The following is a 24104-nucleotide window of genomic DNA, read 5'->3' as shown; positions in this document are numbered from 1 at the left end:
ACCCGTTCGTATTAAATTTTTATATTATTTTTTTATATAAAAATAAATTTAAAAAATATAATACATCAAATATGTTAAAAAAATTAAAAGAAATATTTCCTAACAAATTGAAAATAAATTTAAAAAATTATTTATACTTAAATAACATTAAGATAGGTGCAATTTAATAAGCAAATACCTCTAAAATAGTAGTAAAATTAACAATAAAACAATAACAACAAAATAGTAGTAATATAGTAGTGAAATGACACCAAAATAGTGACAAAATATAATAAAAAACAGTAAAAACAACAAAAAGGAGTGGGTTTTTTTTTACAAATTTGAGCTGAACTTGGACAAAAAAAGGCTTATACGAGGCTCAAACCATTTAGAATGTGCCTCATTTTTTTCCCAAACCCATTTTTTGGGCATATATTTTTGTATAAACTCTCTCACTTTTTGTGTGGGCCGAATGACTCAACCTATGATTAGGTCTAGGTATAAGGCAGATTAGGGAATTGAAGGTTATTTTTTTAACTTTATTTTTATTTATAGAATTATTTTAGGTCAGGTGTTTGGGTTGTGATTATTAAATTTTAAGGGTTTGGGTTTACTTTCAATGAATATAAGTTAGAAAGTTTGGTCCCAAAATAGAAAAGCCAATTCAACCGGTTTTTTTATTAGTTTATCTAATTTATGGGTTGTGATTTACAATTCTACTAATTCTCATACTTATTCCAGTTCGATATACCAGCTAATTTTTTATTTAACCAATTTGATTGACTGATTTGGCCCAGATTTAGGGCTAGTTTAGCATTACTTTTGAAAAATGTTTTTAAAAAGTAATGTGGAAAAGTGTTTTTGAGAAATAAAATGTCCATTTTAGACATGGTATTGTAAAGTAACAAATATGTATTTAAATAATATTCAAATTAGTTAATATTATGATATTTTAGCAAAAATATAAAAAAAATATTATAACTTATTGTTAATATTTTAATATATGAAATATTAATTTTAAATATTTATAAGTAATTAATTTTAATTATTTATAAAATTTAAATAGATTATATAAACTATATTTTAAATATTTAAATATAACCATTAAATATTTGTAATTAAATATTAACACAGTTGTATTATTTTAATAAATGCTTTTTTATTTTTAATTAATGATTTTAACACATTTGTATTATTTTATTTTAAAATGTAATTTGACCCATATTAGATATTAACGTAACATAGAAAACATAAACCTAACAAATTAAAATATTACATGTATTTGGATTAAAGTTTCAAAAAGAGGTAATATTTATATACCAAATATAAATATAAAAAAATTTACATTAGCATTTACAATTTAAAATGAATTCATTAAACTAGAAGCTATAGCATCTCTTGTTAATTTCATTTCAAAACCACTTAAATTGTTTGATTCACCCTCACTACCACCCCCACCATCATCATCGTCACTTCTCCATCATGTACATCTTCTGAATCAATAATATTCTCATATGCCCTATTAATATTTTTGTATTCGATAAAATTTGCACCATTTTGACTGACATGTTTTCGAATAAAATTGTGTATCGTCATTGTAGCAACAACGATCATCGTTTGCTTTTCAAAACTATAACTTGGCATATCACTTAAAATGACCCATTTATTTTCAAAACACCAATAGTTCGTTCAATCACACTATATAATGATGAATGTGAATGATTGAATATCTCTTCTTTACCAGATATCGATCTATCTCTACGAAAGTCTGGTAAATGATATAGCTAACCTCTATATGGTCCAAGATAACCTTTCATTTGAGGATATCCAGAATCAACAAGATAATATTTTCCTATATGCCATAATATAACAAACAATTAATTCAAGAATTATTTATTTTTTAAAATTATCAATTAAAGAATTTATACTTTATTATGTTTTAAAAAATAAATAAATGAAATATCTTACCATTTAGTGGGTGCGAAAATTTATATTTTGGATCTCGAATTGTATCAAGAAATATTCTAGCGTCATACGCCAATCATTCCCATCCAATCATAACAAAGGTGAAACACATATTACAATCACACACTGTCATAACATTCTGAGTCAAGACACTTTTTCTTCCAATGTAGGGAATTTTTTCATTTGGTGGAAGAATAGTGGCAATATGAGTACCATCAATTGCATCTATGCAATCCTAATAAACAAATAATCAAATTAGTCCCATGCATATTTTTAATTGACCAAAAATATTAAAATATAATAATATAATATTAAGTTTTAGCCTTAAAATGTAGCATATATTTAGAATCATTACGTATTTGTTCGGGTATTAAGCTAAAAAAACAATCTTCGGGTGCAATTAGATCAATGGCCATCCTTGAAACTTTCTTAAGCACAATTGCAAAGTATCGACTTATTGTTGCTTCAAACCTTTGAAATCTTTCTTGACATTGGAAACTTTTGCATTAGTGCCTAAGATGTATAAAAAAATTCCAACATTTCATAAGAAGATATGTCTTGAAATTTGCAATATCTCGTCTACAAAACACTAAACAAACTTATGAATACAATATTAGACATCCTAAAATTAATCATACAACATGATCCATGACCATTAAGGATCTCTCGAATCCATGCCTCAGTTGACTGTTTTAAATCCATGCGTGGTTACTTTAATATATCCTTCTTATAATATAATTGTACAGAAGAAGATGCAACAACAAATAATCAATTAAAACATTCCATGCGTTGTAAAATTTCTTTCATTTCCCTTTCATCATCACTTTCATCACCGTTGGAATTGTTAACCATACTCATCACCTGTGAACAAATTTTATATCCAAAATCAAATATAAACAACTATTGATAAAATTAGATTACACATAAATAAGTAGAACACAAGTTCAATATCCAAAAACCAAACATAAACAACTATTGATACACAAGTTCAATATCCAAAAACCAAACATAAACAACTATTGATAAAAGTAGTTTAACATTGTTGTTTAGTCACATAGTAGATATCTCTATACCCTAGAATACTAGAAATTTTCAATTATACTCCATTTCCGTCTTAAGCCACAAAGCTCTTGTCTTGGGATTAATTGATAAAAACATAATTCTCTTCTCCTTATTGAGTAATAATTTCAGTGAGAAAAAGTATAGCGGCCTAGCTTTTGGAACTTCCTTCGACATGCTATGAAGCACTTTGACTACTTATGAAATACCATATGGATCCAAAATAGGAGTCAAACAAGATGTGCCTCGACTCATATTGTAAGCTGTATTGCATAATTTTTCTATTAGACTAAACAATCTTGCAACCTCTCTAATTTGTTTTGAGGATTTCTTCCTTCCAGTTTTAAAATGTAAAGTTGATTTCTCAGGTGTTTTCCTTTTTCAACTGTTTCCATCAATGTGAGCATCATTTGAAATGTTAACATCATTTCTCACATTTTCTTCCTTACTCTCTTTAAGGATATCATTGTCAACATCATCAAAAAATTCACTACGGAGTGTACTAGAAGAAGGTGCTTATGCTTTATCACCGGTTGCAACTACCCCTATGAATATTTGGTCCAACTTCCCTTCGAAATCAGGATCAATACATGATGTTTTAAATTGTTAAGCTTCAAGCACAATCTACATATAAAATGGTATTTTAATAAGAAATTATCGATAACATCATAAATAAGTAAAAACAAAAATATCCAGAATTATTAATGTACCTTTAGCCTACTCTTCCACTAATCATCTAATGCATCAACGGCTCTTTTTATAGGATTCCACCTTAGGCCAGTATTCTGCCTTTAAGTTTCTTCCAAGCCTTCCATTCTTTTTTCAAGGCATCCCACCTATTTTTAAGTTATCTTTGTGAATAAGCCTTGCTTGTTTCTTTCTCGAAGTTGGTCATTATTTTCAACCATCCATCTTTTGTGAAATGAGTACCAAGTCTATTGCCTTTCAATATCTCTTTAATACAAATATTACGGAATATTTCTATCAATCTCTTATCCCACATTACTTTGACTTTTTCACCACTAAGTATATAAACATATTTGTTTCAACCAGTAAAGTAATCAAGAAAATCAAATGTCACATAAGTATATTTTTTACACGTTTGAAACTATTGAAAGGAACAATTGAAGATAACATGATTTTTCCAAATGGTGGAGATGTGTATCAAAATCAAGATAGGATCCTAAGATTTTTTTTTTCTCAATCAAAATCAACTTTCCAAGACTGGAATAATAACCAAGAAAGAGAATATAACTAATAACAGTGTCAAACACAGTTAAAAAAGTGAATATGGGCAATATTTGGTCAATACCAACAAGATCTAAATGGAACCAACTATCCCACACACAAATTTTTTTGTCCATTATTTCTTTACCTAATCATGAAATCTAAAAAAACCAAACCAATGAGTTTTTATGACTTATTCAAATAAATTCCTCAATTACAACTGATGCATAACTACATCATCAAAAACAAATAAACAAAAGTTTAATACCCAACAATTCTTAACTTACTAGTACATATTCTATTAGTTCATTGATATTCAAAATTTAAATAAAGAATCCCTTGATTTTTGTTGCATGTAAATAACTAATGCAATTGTGCAAGTGTATACGTCATTCAATAAATAAAGTGATAAGTAAGTATCGTCTCCACAAGGATCAAAAATTGGTAAGAAATTGAGTAAGTTATTACAATCCTATTGACTATACTATACTAAATAGCAGGAAACATTCTCAAGTTGAATAAGATGTTTGTATAATGAATTAATGAAATCAAATGCTAAAAACAAAGAATTGATATGGAAAATAAATGCTGTGGCAAATTACAGAGAAAAACAAGAGTATTTCTATTGTTGAATGAATAGGGTTGGAATTATTTAGGTGAAATGTTCATATCAAAATAATGCCATGGAAAAATATTGTCTAATCAACTGCTTAGAGAGTCACTCCTGTAACCAGCCTCTTTCGATTGCTAGATCTTAAGCTAGAAATCTAAGTTACTGTATGTCTACAGTACTCTAGATTAATAACTACAATGAACGTTCTTCTTGTACAACTCGCAACATCTATGTCTAGAGTGCTACGAATATTCTATCGAGTATTCGCTTGCATCAAATTATTCAGGATCTAGTATATTTAACCTTTTCAGAATTAAAAATACATTTAAGAACTCATCACACAATCAATTATGCTAGAGCTTGTATGCATGTATTTGAATAAGCATAAATCGAATGAAATAATAACATAGGCAATCTCAAATCATGGGCATTAAAGATGATAAAACATTCACCTAAATAACCCCAACCCAAAAAAGATTTAGTTCATGGGTAGAAAAGTTAACATCAAAATAAAATCATTCATCAACATTCTCAAATAAGTTCGAATAACAAAAATTAGGAAAATAAAGGCAGAAATGAAAGAATTTTCGCCACACTCCAGCTTCTCTTGGATGTTCAGATTTTACGTGAATCCAAGATAGCTATCTCCCCCCTTCTTTACATCTGTATTCTGCTTTCTTAAGCTGCTGCCCTTTCTCTCTAAAATTCTCTATCAGCTTTTTCTAGAGAGAAAATTGATCCTTAAATCATCTCTAATCCCTCTCTCCAAAAATCCTCTATTCATTTCATTTCTCCTTCCTATTTTATAGGGTAGGTTCCCCTCTTTCAGCACATACTTTTCTCCCTCTTTTTCAGGTGGATTTATCTGATACAAGGACAGCTAGCTGAGAGTGAAGAGAGTTGAGTGTTGCGTCAACATTATCTTGGAATTGCCATGGCATTTATGTTGGAAATCCATCCAACCTTTTGCCATGGCAATATTTCACTTCCTTCATTTGTTTCCTCTTTTTTCTCCTTTTCTTCATCTTTCCTACACCTGCTACATATAACAACCAAATTTCTTTCTCCCAACAGGAAAAATAACATAGAATGACATTCAATGCACAATCCAAGCGTTCTTATGCAATATTCTAAAAATAACCTAAAAATACAAATATATCTACTTAAATATAGACATTTAATCAAGTTTAGAGGCTCGAAATATAACTCTTTTCAAGAGTTATCAATTTCTATCTACATATATGACAATTCAAATCAATATTACTTTACCGCAGCAATGTAATGATATTGACATTATAGCGTTGGTTATAATTTCAAGAAAAAATGAAAAAGTGATAGGAACCATTTAGATTATATATGTTTAAGGTGAAGGGCATTGACATAGTTTGATTGGCAAGGTCTGCGATTGCACTCTCCAAAGGATTAGTCGTATGGTATTCTATCCCTTGTGTTTTTAAGACATTTTTACAACTTTGAACAACGAAGGATTTTCTTAAGGAACGATCGTTATTTATGAATTTAATTAATTTATAATCAATGTGTTTATATTCTTATCATGTTGAATTGCTCTGCTCTCAACTTGGAAGGGCGAAATCAAACAAAAGATGCCAAAAGAAAGGCAAAAAAATTGGAAGGATTGCAAACAGATAGCCCCAGGAAAAATTACGCTTACATTATGGTGCACATCAATTCCAGCTTGTGTTAGACACGAATATCATGATGTCGTGACAGAACAGGGACTACTCCGTTCAAGACCATGCCCAGGACCCACCTTAGAAGCGCTCTCTAAGTCCTTGACTTACTATGGTGATTGTGTTTGCAGTTGGGAGAATGAATGAGTGCAATGGTGTTGCAAGAATTGGTATATCAAGCATACCAACATTCAGAAGGTTGGTTCCAATGTATAATCATTGGAGGCAAAAACAACTCCCTCCTATATCTATGGGTAAAAACTACTTTATAATATCAATCCAACCAAAGAACCCTGAGCCTTAATAATTGATTTTAAATTCAATGCATTCCTTTCTCCTACCTTATTTACCGTTTTAGAATCAAACCATAGATTCAGTTGTTAGCAAGAAATAAGTAACAAATATTTGACACTTAGAAAACATCAGCTTTAACACTTAAAGAATGTTGACATAATATTTTAAGTCTACTACTTTACTGCATCAAAACTGTTTTTAAAATTAGAGACAATGAAGCTAAACTATCGGGCAAGACTTGAATAAATGTAGAACATACTAAAAGACTTGTAATTATCCAATATCAAGAGCTATAAGACCTAATTCTTTCGCAAGCCAAAACAGTAAACCCTAGCTTTTAATGTACAGGACTGTTTTTAATTATCCAATATTATGTTGAAACCCTAGAATGTTGACATAATATTTAAAAGGTATTTTCCAGTCCTAAGCTAAAACCCCAAAAAAACCCAGAACCCAAGCAACTCTTAACTTTACTGCCATAGCTGTTTTAAAGAATCCAAATTCATAAAACCCTAGAAATGGGTGTAAAAGCACTCTTCCCTTGCTCCCTTAAAGCACTAAACATAAAAATTAATGAAAGTCATGTGAGCGAAAGCAGGAAAAGACTAAAACTATTAGAATATACCCCATACCTTGCCCATACCTTTCCCATACCTACCCATACTTTGGAAAGGTCAAAGTTATGGGCACCAAATATTTATTTAGTGTTGGGCATGGGAAAATAGCAATTTTTGGTCCCTAAGTGAATAGTGACTTTGCAAGGTGGCCCTTGAATCTCAACTATAAATAGGCCAACCATTGCTCATTCTCATCATCCCACATTTGCCATTCTCTACTTAAGGCAATTGTTCTCTCTCCCTATTTGTAAAGTTTCACTTGTATTTTTGGAGTGAAATATATTTGGTAGTGCCCGAGGACGTAGGCAAGATTTGCCGAACCTCGTTAAAATTCTGGTGTTCTTTACTATTTATTGTTCATATTTTGTGAATTTGATTGTAGTGATTTATTGTGCTATTAAATTACGATAGAGGGATATTCTGGCTAGGAAAGACTTGGTACTTAAGTGATCCTCGTGATCCACCTCTCTTTCCTGGGAATTGAACTTAGTGTGATTTTTTAGTACAATAATTTTACTCTTTCACACGCTTCCGCGCAACAATTGGTATCAGAGCAAGGTTCGTACTTGGGGAATACGACCGTTTACGGTACTATTCATGTATACGGCACTATTCACGTATACGGTACTATTCACGTATACGGAACTATTCACGTATACGGTACTGTTCACGTATACAGTAGTTGGGATTGAGGAGAAAAATGGCAGCAGCATCGTCATCAGCAAGGACTACTGTGACAAATGCAAAATTTAAAGTAGAGAAATTTGACGGTACCAATAATTTTGGTATGTGGCAATGTGAGATCCTGGATGTCTTATGTCAGCAAGAGCTAGATATAGCCCTTGAAGAAAAACCTGACAAGATGGATGACAAGGAGTGGGCCAAGATCAATAGACAGGCGTGTGGTACAATCCGCCTATGTTTGGCCAAAGAGCAGAAGTACTCTGTCATGAGGGAGGCATCAGCGAAGAAGTTATGGGATACACTGGAAGAAAAGTTTCTAACGAAAAGCCTTGAAAATAGGCTTTATATGAAAAAGAAACTTTATCGATTCACGTATGCACCCGGTATGTCGATGAATGACCATGTGAACTCATTCAATAAAATTTTAGCAGACTTGCTAAATTTGGATGAGAAATTTGAAGATGAAGACAAGGCATTATTGTTGTTGAATTCCCTTCCTGATGAATATGATCATCTTACCACCACATTGCTTCATGGGAAGGACACGATCACATTTGATGCAGTTTGTAGTGCGTTGTATAGATCTGAGACTCGGAAGAAAGATAAAAGAGATCACAGAGATACAACTGCAGAAGTCTTAACAGTAAGAGGTCGTTCACACAGCAGCAAACCTGGTAGAAGGGGTAAGTCCAAAGGGAGACCCGCCAAAGATGAATGTGCCTTTTGTCGTGAGAAAGGGCATTGGAAAAAGAATTGTCCTAAGTTACAAAATGGCAAGTCTATTTCTAATGCATGTGTAGCGGAGCATGATGAGGAGTCAGACTTTAGCTTGGTTGGCATGGCAATAGCATGTCAAACGGATGAGTGGATATTGGATTCGGGATGTACTTACCATATGTGTCCTAAAAAGGACTGGTTTTCTAGTCTTGAAGAACTAGAAGGTGGAGTTGTTTTTATGGGCAATGATAGTGCCTGTAAGACAATGGGTGTAGGTACAATCAAATTGAAGAACCATGACGGCTCAATCCAAGTTCTGACAGATGTTCGCTATGTACCCAGCTTGAAGAAAAATCTCATCTCATTAGGGGCCCTAGAATCTAAAGGGCTCACAATCACTTTGAGAGATGGATTACTAAAGGTAGTAGCTGGGGTATTGACGGTGATGAAAGGCACTAGAAGAAATAACTTGTACTATTTAAATGGAAGTACAGTTATTGGATCAACATCAACAGCTTCTGCGAAAGATGCAGATTCAGAGGCTACCAGGTTATGGCATAGGCGATTGGGACATGCTGGTGAAAAAGCTTTGCAGACTTTGGCGAAGCAAGGCTTGTTGAAAGGTGCAAATTCTTGCAAATTGGAATTCTGTGAACATTGTGTTCTGGGCAAGCAGACGAGGGTAAAATTTGGTTCAGCAATTCACAATACGAAAGGAATTCTGGACTATGTTCACAGTGATGTGTGGGGACCTACCAAAGTGGCTTCTTTGGAAGGTATGCACTATTTTGTCACTTTTCTTGATGATTATTCAATAAAAGTATGGGTGTATCTAATGAAAAGAAAAAAATAAAGTTTTGGATGCATTTCTGAAGTGGAAGAAGATGGTGGAGACTCAGACAGGTCGAAAGGTCAAACGACTTCGATCAGATAATGGTACTGAGTACAAAAATGATCCATTTCTACAAGTATGTCAAGATGAGGGCATTGTGCGACACTTCACTGTTCGAGATACACCACAGCAGAATGGGGTGGCAGAACGCATGAATCGGACTATACTGGAGAAAGTTCGATGTATGTTGTCCAATGTTGGATTGGGCAAGGAATTTTGGGCTGAGGCAGTTACATATGCGTGCCATCTAATTAACCGATTGCCATCAGCTGCAATAAATGGAAAAACTCCTATGGAGATGTGGACTGGTAAACCTGCTACTGATTATGATTCTTTACATGTTTTTGGTTCCACTGCATATTATCATGTAAAAGAATCTAAGTTAGACCCAAGAGCAAAGAAAGCATTATTCATGGGTATAACTGGTGGTGTAAAAGGATACCGTCTCTGGTGTCCTGATACAAGGAAGATTGTTTTCAGTAGAGATGTAACTTTTGATGAATCAACCATGATGAAGAACGAGGATTCACAAAAGGATGACAAAACCAGTAGTACTTTGCAGCAGGTGGAGTTTGAAAAGGTTAATGATGATCCAGCTAATATTGAAAGAACAAATGATGAAGAAGTTTCGACCCAAGAACTTCTACAGCAACAAGATTCAATTGCATATAGGAGGCCAAGAAGAGAGATTCGTAAGCCTGCTCGCTTTGACGATATGGTGGCCTATGCACTTCCAATTGCAGATGATGATGTTCCTTCCACTTACACAGAAGCAATAAGTAACTCTGATGGTGTAAAGTGGAAGCAAGCTATGAATGAAGAAATGCAGTCTCTTCATAAAAATAGGACTTGGGAGTTGGTGAGACTGCCCAAGGGAAAGAAGGCAATTGGATGCAAATGGGTATATGCAAAGAAGGAAGGATTTCCTGGTAAAAATGAAATTCGATACAAGGCTAGATTGGTAGCAAAGGGTTACGCTCAGAAAGAAGGAATAGACTACAATGAAGTGTTTTCTCCAGTTGTGAAGCATTCATCTATTCGGATTTTGCTAGCCTTGGTTGCGCAATATGATCTTGAACTAGTTCAGCTTGATGTGAAGACCGCGTTTTTACACGGTGATTTGGAAGAGGAAATCTATATGACTCAGCCTGATGGATTCAATGTTGCTGATAAAGAAAATTGGGTTTGCAAACTGACAAAGTCGCTTTATGGATTGAAACAATCTCCGAGGCAGTGGTACAAGCGATTTGATCAGTTCATGAAAGGGCAAAGGTACACAAGAAGTAAATTTGATCATTGCGTATATTTTCAGAAGCTACAAGAAGGAACTTTCATATACTTGCTCTTATATGTTGATGATATGCTGATAGCATCTAAGAGCAAAGTTGAGATTGAGAGATTGAAGACTCAACTCAATCTCGAGTTTGAGATGAAAGATCTAGGTGAAGCTAAGAAGATTCTTGGCATGGAAATATGTAGAGATAGAGCTCATGGCAGAGTTAGCTTGTCTCAGAAGAAGTATTTGAAGAAAGTACTACAGCAGTTTGGCATGAACGAGCAGACCAAACCTGTAAGTACCCCGTTGGCTTCTCATTTCAAGCTTTCTGCACAACTATCTCCTTCGACGAATACGGAACGAGAATACATGTTGCAAGTTCCGTATTCTAATGCAGTGGGTAGCTTGATGTATGCAATGGTGTGTACAAGACCCGACATTTCACAGGCAGTTAGTATAGTGAGCAGGTATATGCATAATCCTGGAAAAGGACATTGGCAAGCTGTGAAATGGATTCTACGGTATATTCAGAAGACCGTAGATGTTGGATTACTGTTCAAGCAGGATAATACACTTGGTAAAGGTGTTATTGGGTACGTTGATTCTGACTATGCCGGTGATTTGGACAAGCGAAGATCAACCACCGGTTATGTGTTTACACTTGCTGGAGGACCAATAAGTTGGAAGTCTACACTACAGTCTACAGTTGCGTTGTCAACCACAGAAGCCGAGTACATGGCTGTAACAGAGGCTGTAAAGGAGGCTATTTGGTTACAAGGTATGGCTAAAACCTTGGGGTTGGTTCAGGAGCATATTAACGTGTATTGTGATAGTCAAAGTGCTATTCATTTAGCAAAGAATCAAGTCTATCATGCACGTACAAAACATATCGACGTACGATTCCATTTTGTGCGGGAAATTATTGAAGAGGGGAAAATTTGTCTTCAGAAGATCAAGACTGCAGATAATCCCGCAGATATGATGACCAAGGTGGTAACATCAACCAAGTTCGAACATTGTTTGAACTTGATTAATATCCTGCAAGTTTAACAGTTGAAGAAGGCACTATCAAGTATTGTTGTCAAAAGCAGAAAGAATTGCGTGAAGATAAGATTATCCTAATCAAATCTTCAAGGTGGAGATTATTAGAATATACCCCATACCTTGCCCATACCTTTCCCATACCTACCCATACTTTGGAAAGGTCAAAGTTATGGGCACCAAATATTTATTTAGTGTTGGGCATGGGAAAATAGCAATTTTTGGTCCCTAAGTGAATAGTGACTTTGCAAGGTGGCCCTTGAATCTCAACTATAAATAGGCCAACCATTGCTCATTCTCATCATCCCACATTTGCCATTCTCTACTTAAGGCAATTGTTCTCTCTCCCTATTTGTAAAGTTTCACTTGTATTTTTGGAGTGAAATATATTTGGTAGTGCCCGAGGATGTAGGCAAGATTTGCCGAACCTCGTTAAAATTCTGGTGTTCTTTACTATTTATTGTTCATATTTTGTGAATTTGATTGTAGTGATTTATTGTGCTATTAAATTACGATAGAGGGATATTCTGGCTAGGAAAGACTTGGTACTTAAGTGATCCTCGTGATCCACCTCTCTTTCCTGGGAATTGAACTTAGTGTGATTTTTTAGTACAATAATTTTACTCTTTCACACGCTTCCGCACAACAAAAACTAAGCATAAATAAGATGGATTTACAGCCAAATTGATGATCAAACATGAAAAGAATAAAAAGTGGGTGTAAAAGAGAAGAAGCTCACCGATGGAAGAATTAAAAAGGAAATGGGGAACCAAAAATAGCTTAACTTGAAATGGCGAAAAAATGAAAAAGTTTGGGGAGTTGAAATGAGAAGATGGAATTAGAGAAGTAGAGAGAGAGAGAGAGAGAGAGAGAGGGGGGGTGGGGGGCAAAAACCTTGGAAGAATTGAAGAAAATAAAAGGGAAGGAGAACCAGAGACTCAACTTTGATAAAAGGGAATGAGAACCAGAGAATCAACTTTGAAAGAGAAAATGAAGAAGAAATTGGAATATACCGTGTGTTTTGGGAGAAGAAAAATGGAGGATAAAAAAATAAATTAACAGCAAAATAAAAAGTTTGTTTCAAAAGTATAGTTGAACAAAGTCTTAATAACATTGAGATATCTTATATGCAGAGGTTGCGTCAATTGAATACCGTAATTGTATTTTGTTATGCTTCCTGCCTTTGGTTCTAGCTGTTTCATTTTCTCTAACATTCATGACTTTTTTTAATGTACAGGAGGACGGACTTAGCTTCCTCGAAAAGTTAATGTGCTTAGACCTACCTATCACCTGCTTCAACATCATATGAGAAGTCATATCACATTTCTTAGTTTCCTTCAGCTACCCTATATGCTAGCCCGCCATAAAAGGCAATGAAAATGAAAACACAATCATCGGTATGTAACTACTCATGTTATACAGATACGCATGCCTTATCATTTTATTTATTCTTTTTTTATATATTTAACATCATACTTCATACTTTAATATCTATTTATTAATTCATTCATCTTTGTCTATCATCCAAATAAAACATTAAGCTGACTTTGAATTGGTTTAGCAGCCAATATTTATAAACTTTTTTACTATCCAAAAATATTCATCTAAATCAGTTTGTGTACAAGGGAAATGGTAATACGAATCAATGATGTTGCCATTTCTTTTCCTTGTAGATAGACATGAAATTCAGGGTAATGTGAGTAATGAGAATATGGCATATTTTATTGTCCCATTCCCATACTATTCAGATGGTAGATACAGATAATTATGTAATCATGATAACGTACAGAACAAAACAAATAAAATAATCTATAAAATTTCACAAGTCTTTCTCCAAAAGGAAAAGAAAATCACAGAAGCTACTTAATTTGAACGATTTTATGTCCATAGTTTGAACAAAACAAATGAAAGTAGAAAAAAACCTCAAACAAAGGTAGAATTTCTTAAACAAAGACTGAGTAGCCCAAGTCAAGACGTGGGAAGCTTGGAACCGCGTTTTACATATGCATTTAGACAAAATACAGGATATAATTAAAATCCCAATTGCTACCATTATATATAACACCTGGTGTAGCAACCAAAGTTTCCAAAACTTGTCCATGGTCGAGCAGGAGCAGGTCAAGCCCTTAGCCCCGGCAGCCTTCAGAGACGAGGAAGAAGCCTTGTCTACGCAATTGAATCTGAGAAAGAGAAGATATGTGCAGTGCTGCGGTTGCATCGCTGCGCTTTCCTTAATCCTAGCGGTGGTAGTTCTCGTGCTGTTTTTCACTCTTTTTCGCATACACGATCCCAAGATCAAGATCAACTCTGTAACCATCCAGCGCCTGGAGCTTATAAACGGGAGTCTCAGGAATGATGTGAATGTTACACTTTTAGCCGATGTTTCAGTAAAGAACCCCAATGTGGCAACCTTCAAATTCAGTAACAGCACAACGTTGATTTACTACGGTGGGAGGGTGATCGGTGGGGCCATCCATCTCCAAGGGCAGGCCAAGGCACGGCGTACACTGCAGAGGAATGTGACGGTGGAATTAGATCCTGAGAAAATTGAGGCCGTTCCAAGCTTTAGGAGCGATCTTAATTCAGGGGCGTTCAGCATAAGCAGTTACAGTACAATTTCGGGTCGAGTTAAAATACTTAAAATTGTAAGGAAACGCGTTGTGGTTAGATTAAATTGTACCACGACTTATAGAATCTCGGGAAGACAGTTCATCGGAGAAAGTTGCAGGCCTGAACTAGATTTCTAGACTCATTTTCTTTTACAATCATTTGTGGCCTTCCATTGGATCCCTGTATGATTGTTTTCCCATCAAAATCCTTTGTCAAGATTATTTACTAATTTCTCAATAATGCATGATACAAATATCTGGGGTGGAAAATATCTTGCAAGTTTAGGAAAAAAAGTGCATCCCAAGTTTCGATGTAATTTATTTGGTAACAATTTTTTTTTTTTACATAGAGTGGTTAATTTTAATGAATAACAGCTCTAAGTCTAGTTACACTAATCATGTTCTTTTGAATAATCCTTAGTAAGGTTTTTAGAGGGTGAGCCAACTTAATTACTATGGAATAAACCCTTAACTCAACTATAATTAATTAATTCCACCGAATTAAATGGATTTAAATCCACTCAAATATAAATATTTTCAAAACGTTAATTGTAACGAGACTGGCGAATTTGGAAAATGTAGATTTGGAATTAAGGATGAGATGAAGTACAAGTGGCATCATCTTCAACACCATAAGCGAAAGAAATTTCTTTTTCCACGTTAGATCCTTCTTTTATTCTGACTGTTCATCTTTCTACTGAAGCTTCCTAGACTATCATTGGTCAAATGTTTAATATTCTATTGTTGTTTAAGCACCACTTTTTTTTATTTTTCAAATTTTAAGCACGAGCTCAAATGCTATACATTGAAATTTCTTTGACATATACTATTCTCCTAACATCTCAACTTCTTCAATTACGGATTTATTTTCATATTTATCATTTATAATGTTTTAAAAGAAAAAAAAAATACCTTTTTTAAAAAATATTTAACCATTTAAATTGTTTTTAAATATTATTTAAGGAAATAGACCGAAAAACTGACGTGTCAAAAGGCACATCCTATAAAAAATGCTTTTTAAAAAACACTTTATACTAAATATGCTGTCTTTTTTTAAATTAATAATAACAATAAAATTTATATATACTATTTTTTATATTTTTTCTTTATATATAATTTTCATATGTCAAATATTTATTTCTTTCACATAGATTGTAAGTATGGTAAATTTTAATATTATAAAAATAATTATTTCAAATATCATTATTTTTCACATACATTGTGGATATAATGAAAAAATATTTTTACATATCATTATGTTGAATACATTTTATTTTTAAAAACATCAACTAATTTTTTTTTCTTTATATATAAGTTTCATTTTTCAACTTTAGCATATTAAAGTCCTATACTATATTATAAGTCTGCCACTTTGGCAAGAGTTTTTCTCTATCTGCTACCTTGGCAAGATATCTAGGGTTTCTAGTTTCTTTTATGTTTTTCTCCTTTTTGCGCTATGTGCTTGAGATTTTAGGATGATGATAGGAGGGTAAATCAAAAGAAATATGGAAGACGAACTGGCTAGCCTAAACTTGTTAGATGACGAAGAAGATTTGTTGCAAAATCAAGAAGAGATCGAGGAAGTGGAAGACAAGTTCTAGTTATGTTTGGTTGGAAGGGTTTTAACAGAAAGCGTGGTTCATTTTCCTTCAATGAGGAGCACTTTAGCAGAACTTTAGCATGCATTGGATGGTATTACTATCACAAACATTGGTAAAAAGAGAAGTTTGTTCCGATTTTATCATGAGTTAGACCTAAAAAGGGTTCTTCAAGGAACACCATGGGTTTTCAATAGGCATCTTATTTTATTTCATCAACTAAATCAGGGGGAAGATCCTTTACAAGTTACGTTGATATTTGTGGAGTTTTGGGTTCAACTACATAATCTACTGATGGGGCTTATGTCGGAAAGAATGGCACACCAATTTGGAAATTTTATTGGACAATTTATGGAATATGACACGGGGTTAGTTACAAGAGGTATTAAAAGATATATGTGTATACGAGTAAGGTTGGATATTAGAAGGCCATTGAAAAGAAAGAAACGAATAGCAATTGGCTCAAACCAATCAACATATGCGACTTTTTAGCACAAAAAACTGTCATATTCTATTTTTATGTGGCAAATTAAGGCATGGAGAAGGCTTTTGTCGGATTAGGTTAACACTGCAATCACAAGAAGTAAAATTTAGCTGGGATATTTCATTAAGGGCGACCCCAAGAAGAGGTCAAATAGAAGTAAGCAAGTGGCTGAGGGAGGACAATAAGGGGGATAATTCGTTGGGAAGGGAGGTGAGAAAGGACAAAGAAGGAGTCATACTTTGATCTAGACAAGCGCCATGGTCATATCAGGAGAGGAATAAAAAAAGGGGGTTTTACCCCAATGCCAAGGTTGAGGAAGAATCGAAACCTAGTAAAGGGAGGTTCAATCGATACTGAAAGACAGAATCAACATCAAAACTAGAGGAAGATGGACAAATGGAGTTAGGTTCAGATTTGGAAGATAGACCAATTGAGATGGTAGAAAACAAAAAAAGGCAAAGAAAACATAATGTAAATTCGAGTGTTTCTATACAAAGTGATTCAATAGGTTTAAAAGTTCTGGCAATCACTGGAAAGTAGACCAATCGGAAGAAATAAAAATCTTAAGTTGGAATGTTTGTGAGTTGGAACAACCACGAGCAGTAAATTGTCTCAAAAATAAGCTGAGAAAGGTCAAGCCCCATATTTTGTTTCTCATTGAAATAAAACTAAATACAAAAAGAATGGAAAAGGTTAGGAATAAGTGTGGATATTTGAATGGAATTGAAGTTGAAGCCATATGATTAAGAGGAGGTCTGTCTTTAGGATGGACAAGTGATTATTGTGTTCAACTGAGAAGTTTTTCAAAGTCGCATATCGATGTTGAAGTCTCTGAAGGGGAAGGAATGACCCCGTGGAGGTTAACAGGCTTTTATAGTGCACCGGATGAATGATAAAGAATGGAATCATAGGATTTAATCAGACAGTTAAATAGTATCAGTTCTTTGCCATGGTTAGTTGTTGAGGGCTTCAATGAAATAAAATATTCTTTCGAAAAGAGAGATGGATGGACTCGGAATGAGAATAATATGCAAGTATTTAGAACGGTACTAGAGGATTGTCAACTTGTTGATTTGGGATTCTCGGGAAGTGGTTTATATAGGAAAGAGGTTGATTACCGAAAAATAACATAAAAGCAAGGCTAGATCGAGGAGTGGTGAATCAATGATGGTGGAGCATTTTTTTTCCGAATACTGTGTGAAACATCTTACTCATTCCATATCTGATCATTACCCATTATTGGTGGAAATAGAAGGAAACAATAGAAGAAAAAGGAAAAGAACACAACCTTAGTTTCGTTTTAATGCAAATTGGATTTTAGAAGAATATTTGGAGGAGGAGGTAAAAATGATGTAAGAAGAAGGTAGTGGGAAGGTTACCAGAGAAGTTATATAATCTTGGGCATGGGATGGCGACGTGGGCAGCAGTAAATAAAAAAAATAGAAAGTGCGAGACGACTATGCTAAATTATAGGTTAAGTGAAATTAATAAAGGTGAACCTGATGATGAAACATTGGACGAGTTAATCGAAATTAGACTCGCATCAATTAGGAGGCAGATAAGAAGAAAGTTCTTGTTGAGAAATGTGTCCATATTGTAGTAAACATGTAACTGTTTTCTATTTATTTGAACGATGAATAAATAAATAAAATTAATTCCATATTTCACTATTATATCTTTTGTATTTATATCTTTTATATTTTGGATATATAGCGAAATTGTGACAAGCAAATATTAGCTCATTAGTTGTCTAAAGTTCAAACTAAAAATAAGTGGCATTGTAAAGAACGATTATATTGTGAGACAAAAACTTACTTCAGTAAATAATCTAAATAAGTCCATAATCCCGTAAAAGAATCAAAGTGAGCATTTGATTCAAATATTAATAAGGATTATTATGTCGTCTACAATTTCAATTGGGAAGATGACTAGTCTTGTTTATCAAAACAGTTGACTCCACGAGTAGAGACATAGATATATTCATTGGCAGAATGATACATTGACCAGACCAAGATGAATTAATTTTAAACCCGTTTTTTAATTAATTCATTGTGATGTTCATGGTGTGATTTACCTAAATCCTATTGACCATGCGTATGCAACTCATGTACTTTAATATAAGTGGAGGCTTATGCTCTGAAGATGATTGAGCCCATAGTTGGTATGTTGGGTACATGACTTGTATATAGCATGGCTTTACTAGCAACAGTAGAATTCATAGCCCAATTAAAGAGTTAATGATATCCTCTCATTGGCATTATGTGAATTGATAAATATGGAACTTGGTCATGGGTTACTTGTTCTCGATAAGCAATTTATCACAGTCATTTAATGACAGTGATCATATTAATAATTAAGAAGACACAATTGTGACAATGAGATAAAATAGGATTGTATTTAGTGAACAGATTTAACTCAAAGGAGTTAAGAATATCATATGAAGGTAACGCACACATGACGAGGTCATTGGACAAAGCAGTTGGATAAATTGCTTTCGTAAAGGGTATACAATAAGGAGTTTTCAATCATGGTACTTCTTATGGACTGACTCCATGATTAAGTAATTGCAATCACTAGAGCATAATTGTATATGTCTGATTGGTCCCTCTGCTAGCTCAACAAAAGCTCAATCAAACTGCTTTTGAATCAAACGAAAATTCTACGACTTTGAGAATAATTTAGTTGAGTCAATTTATTTGATATGGAATTAAATTAGGTGGTCGTGAGAATTGTTCAACTAGAGAATTTAATTAAAGAATTTTCTTGAAAAAATGATTTGAAAAATCTAAGTAATTTAAAAAAAATTAATTTTGATCAAGTAAAATTAAAATTAATCAAATCAGTTACAATTAATATGATATTTTTGGAAGTTAATTTTCAAGTCCTACAATTGGCCAAATGAGTAATTGAACTTGAAAATTGGACCTGAGATCGTTAATTGGGTCCGAGAGCTCAAAACCGAGACTAAGACCTAAAACTGGTCGAATCGGGCCCGATATGTGAAACCGGGCATACGGTCCAATCAGTGGCTAGACTGAACCGATTAGGTCGTCATTGACAAGGATTGCATTGACTCAGGGTGCCGTAAGGGTGTCGCACCTGCATCACCAAACACGACGGTGTCGGTGACTGCGATAGCGACATCCCGATTGTCGGCATTGGTTGGTCGTCAGTGGTTGAGCAATGAAAGAGTTACACTCTTACTTAGACTCTACTAGAAAATTTGATTTTAAATTAAGTATTCCAAAAATAATATTACTTTAGTAGTTTAATATTATATTAAATTAAATATTTATATTAATAATATTTTATTAATTTAATATTGAAGTGATTATCTTAATATTAAATTTAATTTAATATTTATCTTAATAAATATTATATTAATTTAATATTAAAGTGATTAAGTTTAATCATAGTTGAACTTTCTAAACTCTCCCTATATAAAGAGAGCCTTGGGTCATTATTTACATAGAGTTAAATTCAAGAGAAAGTTGCAGACAGAAAATTTCCTAAAGAGATTATTTCAGAAAATTTATAGAGATATTTTTTTAATTTACAACTTGACCCAAAAGTTTTGAGAAATTATAAAATTACCTTACTAGTAATTTTTGTGAAAAATTTTCTGATTCAAAGAGAACCCGTACTCGGTAGATGTGAGTTTGAGGATAGCGGAGAAGACTACTCGGTCAAAGCGCTCATCCTGGACGAATCGATAAGGTACAATTTTGATTAAGTATTTATTACCTTAAATATCACAACCAAAATCTTTCCCTGAATTAAAAAAAATTAAAATTCTGATTTTTCCCTAAATTTATTTTCCACTACGTTTTCCAAACTCATTTTTCCAACAGTTCTTTGTTTGGGGGCAGAGAACAAAAGCTAATTGGCTTCGTTTTGGGGATCGAAACAAGAAAAAGAAAAATCAAATTAAAGGATTGTGCAAGAAAAATGGAGAATGGGCTCATGATGATAAATGAATGATGAGAGTGGCGACATCTTATTTTGAAGAGTTACTTTCAACTAGTGAAGTGCAATATTGCGATCACGTGTTATCAAAAGTGCAACAATCAAAAGTGCAACAATGTGTAAGAGGAAATGAACGAAGAGCTTAATACAGAATTCACGGTTGAAGACGCTTAGGAGATGGTTAAAAGTGTAGCTCCATTGAAAGCCTCAGGTATGGATACATTTCCAGCCGTCTTTTATCAAAAATACTGGCACATCGGTTGAAAGGATGTTTCAAAATACTTAGATGTGTTAATGAATAGAGAGGATATGACCCAGATTAATCGAGCTAATATTATCCTCATTCCAAAGATAAATATGCCTAACAACATGACTCAGTTCTGGCCCGTTAGTCTATGCAATGTAATCTACAAAATAGTCTCTAAAGTAGTCGTTAATAGATTTAGACGAGTGTTAGATAACTACATTGAAGAGGTACAAGTGCTTTTACTCTAGAAAGGCATATTACAGACAATGTCTTAATTTCATATGAATTGTTGCATTCTCTAAAAAGAAGAAAGGTGAGAGCTAAGGGAGCAATTGCATTAAAGCTAGATATGAGTAAAGCATATGACCGCGTAAAATGGAGTTTTATTATGGAGTTTTATTGAGAAGATGATGGCATTTACGGTGTTCTGTAAAAGGTGGATTAATATGGTAATGAGTTGTGTTAAAACCATGTCATATTCAGTAGTGCTTAACGGAGAACAAAGAAAGGTATTTAGGCCTTCTAGGGGATTGAGACAAAGTGATCCGTTAAGCCCCTATCTTTTTTTAATTTGTGCGGAGGGTTTTTCGCGTCTTATTAATCTAGCAAGGAATGATGGGTTGATTAAAGGGGTTAAGTTGGAACGTAGTAGACTAGAGGTAGCACACTTATTCTTTGTAGATGATAGCATTTTATTTGCAGAAGCAAGTGAAGAAAGCGTGATTGCCATTAAAGGATTATAGAGGAGTATGAAGGGGTATCAGGTCAATTAGTTTTTAGCAAAAACGTGCCAAGCGTGGTAAAGAATCAAATTGGTCGAGTGCTTGGGGTAAGGATATCTAATAATCCTGGAAAAACCTTGAACTACCAACAACGGTGGGCCGGAAAAAGGTAGACGCATTCGTAAGCCTGAAGAAGAAAATGGTCAGAAGAATGGAACTTTGGAGCACACGACAACTTTTAGCAGGGGGTAAGGAGGTATTTATTAAATCTATATTACAGGCTATATTGGTATATGTGATGCAATGTTTTTTATTGCCATGATATATATGTCGTGAATTAGAGAAATTAATTTCTAGATTCAGATGGCGCAATATAAAAACAAATAAAGGAATTCATTGGTGTCAATGGAAAGCAAATTGCTGCTCAAAAGCACAAGGGGGGTTGGCGGTTAGGAACCTTGCTAAATTTAAATTGCGCTGCTGGCAAAGCAAGGCTGGAGAATATTAATGAATCAAAATATTTTGTTGGCAAAAGTTACAAAAGCAAAATACTTTCTGAATGGTGATTTTATAACGACTAATTTAGGCTCTTGCCCATCTTTTACCTGGAGAAGTATCTGGAGTGCTAGGAAGTTGCTGGAGCAAGGTTGTCGGTGGCGAATTGGGGGAGGAACTAGAGTCAATATATGGAAAGATGCTTGGTTGCCGGGGTCTGGTCAAGGGAGAGAGTTCAAGTGCAAAGAATTAGTACGGAATATACTACAGTTTCTGATTTAATTAATGAAGAAGAAAATACCTGGAAAGAGGATGTGATTTGTGAGTTGTTTGAGGAAGATGATGCAAGAAGAATTTTGACAATCCCACTGAGCAATTGTGTGCAAGATGACAGGTGGGTTTGGAGAGGTGACAACAGTGGTGTATACACCACAAAGAACAGATACAAGTGGTTAATGACAGAGGCCACGAACACATCAAACAGAGAGCGCACATTACAAATTACAACACTAAAAACCTATTATACAAAGCTTTGGAATTTACAGATTGCTATTAATATAAAGATTACGCTATGGAGAACAACTAATAACTATATGCCTACATTACAAGTGTTACAAAATAGGAAATTTGCAGTGACAAATCAATGTCCTGTTTGTGGAGCTGGAGAGGAAACTGTTGAGTATGGGTTTCGAGATTTTGCTCGTTCACAAGGCAGGTCCTTCAAGACCTGGGAGTATCCTTCACAACAGACAACAACAACCAAGAATGGAGAATGTGGTTAGCAGTTGAGTTTATAAAAGCAAGTATAGATGAATGCAAGACAATAACAGTGGCTTTCTGGGCTACATGAAAATGTTGGTCAGAATAGTTTTAGTGTTATATCCTACGTTAAGGCATATATCAAAAAAGTCAAGGATATCAGAAATGTAACATCAGACAAAAAAATAGATGAAGGCAAATCACGGCACCCACCAGAGGAATCGATAGTAAAAATCAACTTTGATGCTTCGTTTCAACAAATCACAAATTCAACAATATTAGGAATCATCATTCAAGATCATGAAGGATTAATAATGAGAGCATGCACATACCCGATTAAAAATGTCTTGGACCCAGCAATGGCGGAAGCGAGTGCATGTCAGCAAGCAGTGTAGTTTGCAGAATAGATGGGCTTTCGTTGAATCACGGTGGAAGGAGATGCATTGACAGTAATCAAAAAAGTAATATCAAAAGACGAAGACAAATCAATATTGAGCACAATGATTAAAACAATTAAAACAAACGCCCAAAATTTTGAAAAGATAAAGTTTAGATTCATACCTAGAGAAGCAAATGTCGCAGCGCATGGACTGGCTCAAAAAGGCAAGAGGTTTGAAACGGTCAAGTACTGGATAGAAGAGGCCCCGATGAGAGTGGAAGAGTTGGTGATAGAGGACAAAAGGCGAATGCAGAGGGGAGGAAATGGAGTTATAAAGGAAAGTCAGGATAAAAAAAGAAGTTAAAATGCCCTTAGAGTGTCAGATCGGCAATAGGAAAGCAATTAGGACTATAAGATGATCATTGGAATGGAAGGTTGCAAGATTTGGGTTGTCGAAATAACCACTGATTGAATAGATTGTGGGAAGAAATGGGAATTGTTTAGTTACCCTCTAATGAAGACTTAGGTTTTATGTTTGCTTTAGGTTTTTTTCTTTCTTTTTGTTTTACTGTTTTAATTTATGTGGCTGTTGGCTTTTCTTAATTAGAGTGAACCGATCTTATGGGCCAATTAGGATGAGATGTCATTTATTTCTTTGTCAGAAGGTGTAAAGAAAGGCATTCCTTATTAATGGATTAGTGGAATTTTCTGTTTAAAAAAAAATTTCATGTCAAATATTTTTTTTATATAATAAATTTTAATATTATAAAAGTAATTATTTTAAATATCA

At 34.0% G+C, this 24104-nt stretch overlaps 1 protein-coding gene and 2 long non-coding RNA genes across 4 annotated transcripts; 1 reads left to right on the top strand and 2 right to left on the bottom strand.

Moving 5' to 3' along the window:
* Positions 1–4160: 4160 nt before the first annotated feature.
* Positions 4161–13461, bottom strand: LOC121204589 (uncharacterized). The gene is made up of 2 exons (XR_005899709.1): positions 12795–13461; positions 4161–5879 (listed from the first exon to the last, which is right to left on the bottom strand). It is a non-coding gene; the product is annotated as an uncharacterized lncRNA (long non-coding RNA).
* A 163-nt stretch (positions 13462–13624) lies between these two features.
* On the top strand, positions 13625–15035 carry LOC107947654 (uncharacterized). Its single transcript, XM_016882240.2, has one exon. It carries the CDS (start codon positions 14059–14061, stop codon positions 14800–14802), a length of 744 nt encoding a protein of 247 aa, XP_016737729.1. The 5' UTR covers positions 13625–14058; the 3' UTR covers positions 14803–15035.
* Positions 15036–22055: 7020 nt separating this feature from the next.
* LOC107947665 (uncharacterized) lies at positions 22056–23903 on the bottom strand. Of its 2 annotated transcripts, XR_001697212.2 has the most exons (4): positions 23497–23903; positions 23268–23347; positions 22478–22914; positions 22056–22393 (listed from the first exon to the last, which is right to left on the bottom strand). It is a non-coding gene; the product is annotated as an uncharacterized lncRNA (long non-coding RNA). The 2 variants fall into 2 exon arrangements; XR_001697211.2 differs by having other exon boundaries at positions 22478–23347; positions 23497–23881.
* Positions 23904–24104: the final 201 nt, after the last annotated feature.

Source organism: Gossypium hirsutum, chromosome A08 (assembly GCF_007990345.1).
Source record: "Gossypium hirsutum isolate 1008001.06 chromosome A08, Gossypium_hirsutum_v2.1, whole genome shotgun sequence".
Taxonomy (NCBI): Eukaryota; Viridiplantae; Streptophyta; class Magnoliopsida; order Malvales; family Malvaceae; genus Gossypium; species Gossypium hirsutum.
Note: the sequence above shows the minus strand (reverse complement) of the source record. Positions and strands in the feature narration are given on the sequence as shown.

What these genes read in the sequence shown, in the direction of transcription:
- LOC107947654 (XM_016882240.2), top strand. Translation starts at nt 14,059, where the DNA reads ATGCATTTAGACAAAATACAGGATATAATTAAAATCCCAATTGCTACC.